This window comes from Argopecten irradians, chromosome 2 (genome assembly GCF_041381155.1).
Source record: "Argopecten irradians isolate NY chromosome 2, Ai_NY, whole genome shotgun sequence".
Taxonomy (NCBI): Eukaryota; Metazoa; Mollusca; class Bivalvia; order Pectinida; family Pectinidae; genus Argopecten; species Argopecten irradians.
In genome coordinates, this window is record NC_091135.1 from 24,001,335 (window position 1) to 24,011,965 (window position 10,631).

Below are 10,631 nucleotides of genomic sequence, written 5' to 3' on the forward strand. Positions count from 1 at the left end.
TATGAAGAAAAAATGCAGACAGGTTTATTTTCGATTTTTATAAGTCTATCTAACTGTTCTATCGATTATCCGACCAACAGGGGTTGATCTTTGGTACCCTAACTAGTAATCTGTAAGCTAGTATCACCGCACGGGAGATTTATCACCTTCTCGCAGTAATCTTAGCTAAATGTGAAAAAGGAAAAGTATGCATTCATAAAACATGACCGAAAATAGACAAAGAAACATAGTTCAAAATTGTAGAATTGTGTTTTATACAATCACTGATAATGTGTTTTGAGAAAGTCGTCGTAACGCAACTATGATTTTATTGTGGAAATGGTCTCCTTCACCCAGCCCACCAACACTTGATACTGGAGAGGGGCAGATAGACGATATGGTTTAGATACGTCCCTCATAAAATCCAGTTAAGGTTCCATTATACCTCCGCTCTCTCCTTTAACGACACACCTGAATTAATACTTCCGGGACAAAAGGTCTCGGAATTGAGCACGTGCGTGAGTATCCGACTCGGATCTACGTATGATACAGTATAGGGTGTCTATTTAGCAAACTCATTCCACAAAGTACCATTGTGGGGGCTATCAACTCGTGTCTAAATGACTATTGAAAAACCACGCCCTCTGGGTTGAGACTATATACACTCCGGGAGAAGGATCAACAAACCTTTCATCCATCCGACAAAAGTCAACAGAGTGCAGTCGCAATCCACAGAACGCTTTGTATTTGCTGTTTTCTGTCGAATATACAAAAGAGTTTCTGCGGCAGCCGAATAATCACCTGTGGCGAGAGTTTGATCAAAGTTAATCCGGAGTTAATCCCTTTTAGGTAACTCTTGGGTAGATACGGGCACCCTTTTCACTAAGAGTTTTCACTGGGGCAAAGTTTGTTTACACGTATGAGTCGGAGAAATCGATTCTGATTGGTTGCGGGTCTGAGGGGGGTCATTTCGGCTGTAAACCAGACGTTTTTATTATCAAACTTTAATGCAATTAAAAAACTGCACACAGTAGTTAAGTAGATTATGTGACAATGCTTGATAATAGAGTGACACGGCGAATGACAATAGCTCCCTTGGTACACAGTTTGTAAGGATTTGTAGCGCCACAAAGGGAGATCATCCCTACCATCGGCGCCAATACAAACTTTTTACATTTCCGACACGTTTATAAAATACTCGTATTGTACACAATAGCCGTTTTATTAACATTGATATAGGAAACTCTAAAAATTATAAGAGAAAACTTATAGATTATTTCTTATGTTTGATATAGCTATTAAAGATCGAGGTGTTTGGCAGGCTGGGAACAAACTGCGGACTTGGCGGCAGACTTCGGACACATGGTGGGCGGGACGAATAGACAAGCGAGAAAACATTGCTATTTACACAAGGAAACTGTCCACATAAAGATTAGTGGCTACCATAAAGTGCGATCTGGACCGGAGACTGGACAATCACAATGGACTATTGTCCCTGGGAATACTGTCCACAAATATGTAATTATATATTGATTAAGCCTATATCTGATACAACTCTGAAATTCGGTTTCATCTATTTCATTTTTCTGAAAATACTTAGATTGAGTGCATTAAAGATTTGAAACAACACATTTGGTGGATTGTTCATAAACATTAAACCTATAATGGTAATGATTTAAATGTCAGTGACATTTATCATAAACAAAATTAATCAACTAGAAGTTGTTATGGGTAAATATAAAGTCTTACTTTGTTTGACAATTTTTATTGCAATTGTTTTCTTATATTTCAATGTGATTTAAAAGACAGTGTTGATTTGTGAAATTTACCCCCTACATTCCATTACATATACCAAACTAGGATGCCTACCTATAGAAGTAAGATTTGATAGCGTGAAATTATCTTAATACATCTGATTTTATTAGACACCTATTGGATGGTTTTTTTTTACGATTTATTAGTCGACGGCCTAAAAAAGTAATCTCATAGATGACATAAAAAGTGTGTATTTGTACTAAGAAGAAAACCAGTTCACATGTTTACATGTACAGATATCATTCAAAGCACTTAAATTACATTTAGTAGTCTAATTCAGATGCTAAACTTTGCTTAGTGGCCACAAATGACTGCTTATGACTGAAATAAGGGAATTAAAAAAAATAAAGGAATAAAAATGTTGACATCAAACCATGAAAAAAACATTATTGACGATTTATTTTTCTGAACTAAATATTGTGTTTAGAAAAGGTCTGTCTGTGTCGATGGTGTTGGCACGTATTTATCAATGCATGTCAATTAGTTTACGGCGCGTGGCATTGTTCCTCGAGACGAAAATGACAATAATGTAGAGAAGACTTTATCATATCTGCTGAAAACCTATGGTAATCCGAGGCATGGCTTTACAGAGAAGACTGGCTGAACATAGGTTCATATCCTCAGGTTTCTTAACACAAAATAAAGAACGGTGTTAACAAGTGTACACATTTTTCATAACGGCATTCAAACCGACAATTATGTAGTCACTTTACATAAAACTCTCGTTTACTCGCGTCAATACTTTTTTGACGTCTTTTTTAAAAAGATAATTAGTCGCAACGGATAACAAAGCGAGTGAATTAGCTGCCATCCGGAAACTGGGCCGTATTAGGTGTACAGGCATGCGCCGGCTCGTTTACTCGCGTCAATACTTTTTTGACGTCTTTTTTAAAAAGATAATTAGTCGCAACGGATAACAAAGCGAGTGAATTAGCTGCCATCCGGAAACTGGGCCGTATTAGGTGTACAGGCATGCGCCGGCCCTTTAATTAGCACACCAGTAGAACACTGTCGCGCTCCGCGGTATCATTAGACGCGAGTTGTGGAAAAATAGCCAACCGAAAGTTTTCTTGGTTAACCGAATATACATTTCTATTTATCCCCCGTACTTCTATGTACTGTGGTAGCTCCACCGCTTACAACAATGGTTACGTTGTCAAACGAAGCGTGCCACGAGTCAAGCTATCCCATTCATATATTACCTGTGGGGCCCATAAGGGGGCCAGCAGCGGTAACCAGAAATTAAAATGAAAGACAAAATAAATGATGCGGTAGAAAATTGTATAATTAGATACACGAGATGAATGCACATATCGCAAAATGAATTAGTTGAATTGACAGAAAATGTAGCGTGTTTCAAAAAAATAATATTTCACTGTATGTCTCGCGTTTTCAATTTGATGTCAAATATTGTTTTCACTTTCAAGATTTAAGAAATGTTTTGAGCACACATGTATCAATTTAATATCTGTAACATTGTTTTGTAAAACCGTAATATAATCATATTAAGATATTTTATGATTAAATCATGATTATGTATCATGAATAAGCGAAATTACAAAAATCATAGTAAATAAGTAGTAATTTATATTAAGTAATTAAATATTTGGAGCATTTGCCCTTATCAATGGCAACCGTTGAGTCCAAACAAATTCTAAATTTATTTTGAAATATACTTTGGTGCCATGTTTACTTCGTCAAAAATATTTTCCTTTGTTGTTTTATGTTAAATTCATAAATGAACGGATATTTAATTATATTTTTAGGACCAACAGGTCTACAACTTTTACATACTAATTAACGCGCTTGTGTAGTTTATGTATCAAAGAAATGTATTTTTAATAAACATGCAAGCTACACAGGTGAGCGTCTATGTTCTATGTTAGAATTCTAAACATAATTATTTCTTCGATATCTATCTGAACCATTTTTATTTGTGATATCAACACGTGTTACTCAATTTGTTGCTCACTTTGAGAAAAATCGTCGCGAATGATTGGATCTTTTCTAGTTTGGACAGCTTTTGTTCAAAGTTGATATTTTCTAATAATTGCCAAAATACCCCTAGCTCATAAAACACGATGGGAATAATATCTCAAGGAGGCGGCTAATTTGATTTTAAATGGGTGTGTGACTTTAGGTCATGGCTAGAGAGATGGAGGGGTAGATAGTGTGAGGTCCATGTTTACCTGATCAAAGGATCACACATCCCTTCATCACACTACTGATAGGGCGGCTTCATTACAAAAGTTATTTATCACTGTCAAAATTACACACCTTCTTATTAAAAAATCAATATTTTAATTTTCTTTTTTTTTCTCTCTTCATCTTATTTTCATATATCAACTCATGCAACAAATTACCCACTACATAAATCGTTTGGATGTTATTTGAGTCTTTTTTGCGTGAGCAGTTTTCTAAAATGTTTTAATTAATTCAGTTAGTTTCCCTCCTTGTGGCCTCTTGCCTGCACGAAAGGTATTTGTCAAGTGATCAGTTGCCATTCCCGCATAGAATGAAGATACGCCTTGTCGTCAAATGGCCCACGACTGTCACGTGCCATAATGTAGCCCCGCCCCAGCACGCTCCGACGACATTATACATCTTTATCCCGAGCGCGTCAGCCAATCGGAGAACATGAGTCTGTCACCAGCATCTCTACCTGTGAAAACTTTGTCAACTGTAAAACTTTTACAGGTAACGGGATATATAAGTAAGACACACTCAAAAGTGTGCCACAAATCATAGAGCAGCACCACATAGCAGACGACACTACTGGCTCGTGATTGTCTCGTGTCTCTCGGTTTCCATAGAAAAAGACATATTTAAATAACACTAAAGCGTGAGCTCAGAAGTGTACCGGTTATCAGACATTTACTTTTAGCTGTCATTTGTATTTCTCGGCGAAGTGATTTTGAGATTTTTTCCAGAAGAAATAATTCTTTTATGGAAACCACTTGTTCCAGCCATTGAACTTTTTTCTGAAAAGAGTGGTTTTAATGATGAATTAAACTGGATTTTTGGAGAGTCGGTTCAGCATATACGGAGGTGTTTTAGAAGTTTCCCGGGTTTTATTATAATAATATCAATATGGAGGTACAGCATCAGGACCAATGCGACTTACAGCAATACGACACGTCCAATATATCTCCGTACGACATGACGTCATCACAATCGTCGTCATCATCACCCGGCTCCATCATATCGAGTGGTATGTACCCAGAGTACACAGACTGGGGACATGCCCCTCAGCCAGAGCTCCATCAATATGTGCCCTACCCCCAGATTCCCCAGACAGACATTGTGGCCCCGGGGTCGTTCTGGCAGGGTGACATGCACACAGGACTGCCATCAAACTTTTCCTACACCACGATGGAACGAGTACCCAGCTATGAGTACAACACTGGAATCATGAACCCCGTCCAAGCACCTATGGTAACAGGATCCAGTACCCCAACAACTACGACAAAATCTGGAAAAACAAAACGGAAACGAGTCCAGAGCGTTCCTCAGCGGAGAGCAGCTAACATCCGTGAAAGGCGGAGGATGTTTCATCTAAACGAGGCATTTGACAGTCTCAGGAAACGACTCCCTGCTTTCAACTACGAAAAACGGCTATCGCGGATCGAAACCCTGCGCCTGGCTATGACATATATTGGGTTCATGAAGGACATCTCCGAAGGCGAAGACCCGAAGGACGTGAAGCTGCAAGCCTTCAAATCTAACAGTGATATTTTCGGACAGTTACAAGACGGAGAAAACAAACTTTCTTCATAAGACTATAAATTGGTAATACAGAGAATAAGGACTTGTGACTTTATAAGAAGTCAATAAATTTGGAACTTTTTTACGTGAGTTCTACAAGAGATTATTGGACGCAATTCCAACAGTTATAACTAGTCAATAATGAAGGCGGCGGCAGTTTGTATGTTCCATGAACAGGTATTTGATAAGTACATCGAATTCCATTTTGTTATTATCACTATCGTTTGTTTCTTTACAAAAATTGCAATAATCATTTTCAATTACGTATAACGATATTGTTCACATTGACGTTTATGATATCAATACATTTCTCACGGAGTCGAAATCCTTAAAAGTATTTTCACTTTTATTATGATATCATTAAAATCTAAGCTTTCCATGCGAAAAGAGATGATATAATTGTAGATATATGTAATGATGCATTCCATGTAAACTTTATTTGTAATAATTCCACGAAGTGTTCATTCTTAAGTGCAATTAGGACGTAGAATATTATTTTATGAATTCCTAACGTTGCTAATGTTTAATAATATATATCAATATGTGTTCAATGGCTATTTCACTAAAAGTGCCTTATCTTGTATGTGAAATGACATTATTAAATCATGATTAAGTGCAATTAGGACGTAGAATATTATTTTATGAATTCCTAACGTTGCTAATGTTTAATAATATATATCAATATGTGTTCAATGGCTATTTCACTAAAAGTGCCTTATCTTGTATGTGAAATGACATTATTAAATCATGATTATCTTGATGCTCTAATTTAAAACATATTTTATTGTATATACAGGTTTTATTTTTGTCTTTCTGTGACTAAGCAGAAAGCATATTATCTTGTTATGCATATTATTATTTTTGAATAAAAACTATTACAGAATATATTTGTTTGTGAGCTTTGTGAGCAGGTGTATTTTTACATTTGTAACTCTCTGCGAAATATTTTATATGAGAATAATTAAGATCAGATGTCATAGCATCGCAAATACCTGACGAAAGCCTAGATAAACTAATGGCATTAGTGTTGCTGCACTTAAATAATTACACATGTGTAACTTGCGGAGTAACTACCAAAGAGGAGGAATGATTTTAATTCATTCGGTAGGTAACCAATTCTGCGCTATACTATACGCATACAAGTGTAACTAATTCTGTGAAAGTAATTACGTAAGTAAACAAGTTTTTGTGATACCATAAAGTACTATGCACTGTGATAAATCCCCAAAGAAGTTTGAACTGATTCGTTCCAGGCGACGAAAAGTGCAATTACGTCACTTAGTCGGGTTTCCAATACAAAGCGATGTGTGTCAAACATGTCTTTCAAATTCAAATAAAAGGCGATGTTGGTAACTCATAAGTATATGCCGTTAAATGAAGATACATATTTGTCTGCACGAAACACGTCGTTATTGAAAGATGTCAATTACAAGCGTGTGGGAGTGTAGGTACACACATTCCGTTAAATACCCTCAACCGGCTGTCAAATGTAGCCTCGACTTCTAACCTTTACAAACGACAAACGACGAGACAACTTCACACCTGTTGAACATATCGCTCTCAGTATTCAATATGACTCGTCAGCAAGAATATATTGAATGGTACGAAATCATATTTGGTAACGGAAAAAACGTTACGATTGTTATTTGAACGAGGAATAATACTTAGCCACAATGGTTCATATATAAGATATGAAGATTAATGGTTATGATGATAACAATGAAGCAGCAATAATTAGTGTTGGGTTTGTTGAATGACAGGAGATGTTGGAGACCTGTTGTATTAATGGTTATAATGATAACAATGAAGCAGCAATAATTAGTGTTGGGTTTGTCGAATGACAGGAGATGTTGTGGGGACCTGGTTGATATATGTGCTTATTGATGAACATGGCATTGTTCAGGCTCAATAGATCATATGTAGAATGTTTATCGACGGATGGGTTCTTAGGCGCAATTGTCTGGGTAAACATGTAGATGCTATCCACTAATTATATGATAAACATATAAAGGGATCCATTTCGTCACCTGAGGCTACAATGCCCTCTCAACAAGACCAACATTTAATCACAGATTTATCTTTTCTATCCATACAACCGCCCAGAGACTTCTCACAACTGATTTTTTTTTCAAAATCAGTAGAATTTTAATTGTTGGTTTCTTGAAACATTGATGTAGAACTGTCCTCTGTAGGAAACCGACGCTATCGTTTATTCCGGCTCTGGGCCATTAAACAGTCACGTCACAACAAGAACACACCCAATCCCACAGTTGGTTAGTTATTATATCAACATCCTAATATCAGGTCTTTTATGGACTTTCGGATATACACAAGGCTTCGGTCTGTTGCTTAGAAGTGTTCGTTTTTTTATATTTAAAAAAAAATCAAAATCATTAATGCGTAGTTGCGCCCTTTCTTTGATATCGCAATATTCTAGATTATATTTCATTTTATTGTGGTTTGTAGGAATTTTCTTCTATGCTATTTACATAATTCACCACATGACTATTTGCAGTTCCTTAATCAATGATTTTTTTTCACCAAAGTGTCTCTCTTTAAAACTATATATTTCCTTTTTACAAAGTCTCGTAGTCTCATATAGTCTCAATAAAACATGAACAGCTATGAATGCGTTTTGGGGGTCTGCAGTACGGTCGTGTTGTGCCTCTTTGTAAAAGTGGAACTCACGCGCCTTTTTATAGTATTATGTCATTGAATCATGACGCCTTGCATGTAGAGATATAGAAGTTTGACTTCTGCTCCTATTGCCCCGGCCCCTAACCGACAAACTTCCTAACGTCCCCCTTGATACCTCCTTTAGCTTTGACCTTCAGTTGTGAGGTAGGATCAAGGTTCTGTCTCCTGGCAGAGACACGCCATAAGCGTTTGTTTGTTTGATTTTTTTAACGTCCTATTAACAACCAGGGTCATGTAAGGACGGCCTCCTATGTATGCAGTGTGTAGCGTGTGTGAAGTGTGAGGTGCGTGTTTTGGGAAACTGCGGTATGTTCGTGTTGTGTCTTCTTGTATATTGGAACTGTTGCCCTCTTTACAAGTGATAGAAGCTCCTGCTTAGCGTTCATACTGGGTGGGAGTTCCACTATACAAGAAGACACAACATGAACATACCGCAGTCTCCCAAAACACGCACCTTGCACAATATACACGCAACACACCGCATACATGGGAGGCCGTCCTTACATGACCATAGCTGTTAATAGGACGTTAATTAATCAAACAAACAAACAAACAAATACTGGGTGGGACGAATGGTTTGCCTGTTCTCAGTATAATCTGATCGGATGAGGTTTGCTTCAGTAGAATATCGCTATAAAAGGGCAAGACTTCCTCAATTACAAGAAGTCACAACACGAATACTAGTCTCGACAGTCAGTTATAAGTCATCACAATCTTCCAAAACACGCGCAACGCGCTTTAGACATCGTATACATGGTCGGAGGCCGTCCCCGTGACTTAGGCTGTTAATATGACGTTGATTTTATAAAACAAACAAACAAATCAGGCAGTCCTTAACAAGTACATCGCATCCAGTCACAGTGTGTGGAAACTAGTCGACCCACTTTCTTTACGCTGAGCACAACTGTGAGGCAGTGTCAGGAAAGACTTTAGTAAGAAGAAAGTAAGTTAAGAATACAATAAAAGATAATCCCAAATTAAGTCGCCTTTTGAGCACTATCTAGTAGTTCTTTGGGCAGTTTGAGTCAGTAGAATGCCAGTCATTAACTTTAGCAGACTTATCTATTTAACAACTCGATCGATGTTATATATTTATATATATACAAAATGTACATACATACATTTCGGGTACATATTAAAAGCTGTTGATTCATTGTTGCAATCTGTTTGTATTGGAATACAGAAAGACTATATCTCGTGCAAAACACCTTTATTATCAAATAAATCTAAGTTCCACAAATATTGAACAACAATAAATTTAAATCGATAGATATGCAATTAATTAACATTAATTGGACATTAGAAATAAATGATCGGTTAATGTAAACTTTCAACGTGTTCTTGAGAATTGTTCTATTTGTATGAGAAAGTTCTTGCTTTTCATTTAAAAATTCTCTTTAATTACAAACCATAAAAAATATTTAGAAAATAATAGAATCTCGCCTTTGTGTTAGATACCCGCTTAAATGCGCTTTTAATTATTCATTCAGGAAAATTACATTTACTCCTATTTTACGCCGTATTTAGCTGCTAATTTTGATCTATTGATTGGCGGGATGTTAAACCCACCGTTCTGTATAATGCTCCGTATTTTAGTACAAACTATTAGCTTCCGATTACAGGATGACCTCTGATAACATTTGAACAATGTCACGGAATATTTGTTATATTTGAGCCAGAGAATTTTACAACCTGATTCCTTATCCCAATAAATTACCAACTTTCATTCTTCTTGACTGATTTATTGTTTATTAATTTAAAATTATGCAGTCGATTTAAGCTGATTTGATCGAATCAACCATTTCAAATAAATGTTAAGTCCTAATTAAATTCCCGGCTCCCGTCCAGCGGGTAATTAGTTGACACTTGACATCATACTAAGTTATATTTGAGTAGCTAAAAAGAGACCAACTTTTGGATACATTTTTATTGGTTTATGAGTGCACGATAATCGCTTATAGGCGAGTCTGTGTTGCATGGTATGGTGGATAGGACTAAAAATTGAAAGAGATTGTGAAAAAGATACATGCATCGTTTACTTATCAATTAAAATTATTTATCATGTTGTTTAATCTATAAAACTATTCAATTAAGGAAATGCAGTAATTCATATATATGAAAGATAGGAAATAAAAAATCAATCAATTATAAGATTCAATGTCATGTAGTAGTTATCTGTACAAGTCAATTACCTTTCCTAGGTTCAAGCTTGCCTACATTTTAGTATAGATTGTATTAGATGATTACAATTTTTTGCACTTTTTTTCTAGGTAGGTTATTACTCCATGGTATCGGCCAATCAGATGAAACGTAATAAACTGATACATTGATTTTCAATTTGCAAAGCTGCCAACTTTGTGAAGAGTGACGTATAT

At 36.3% G+C, this 10,631-nt stretch overlaps 1 protein-coding gene across 1 annotated transcript; it reads left to right on the plus strand.

Moving 5' to 3' along the window:
- The first annotated feature begins 4,512 nt into the window (after nt 1-4,512).
- On the plus strand, nt 4,513-6,165 carry LOC138314879 (protein Fer3-like). The gene has a single exon (XM_069255478.1). It carries the CDS (start codon nt 4,885-4,887, stop codon nt 5,569-5,571), a length of 687 nt encoding a protein of 228 aa, XP_069111579.1. The 5' UTR covers nt 4,513-4,884; the 3' UTR covers nt 5,572-6,165.
- Nucleotides 6,166-10,631: the final 4,466 nt, after the last annotated feature.

Bases quoted from the DNA above. Each gene is read 5' to 3' on its own strand.
- LOC138314879 (XM_069255478.1), top strand. From the start codon at position 4,885: ATGGAGGTACAGCATCAGGACCAATGCGACTTACAGCAATACGACACG.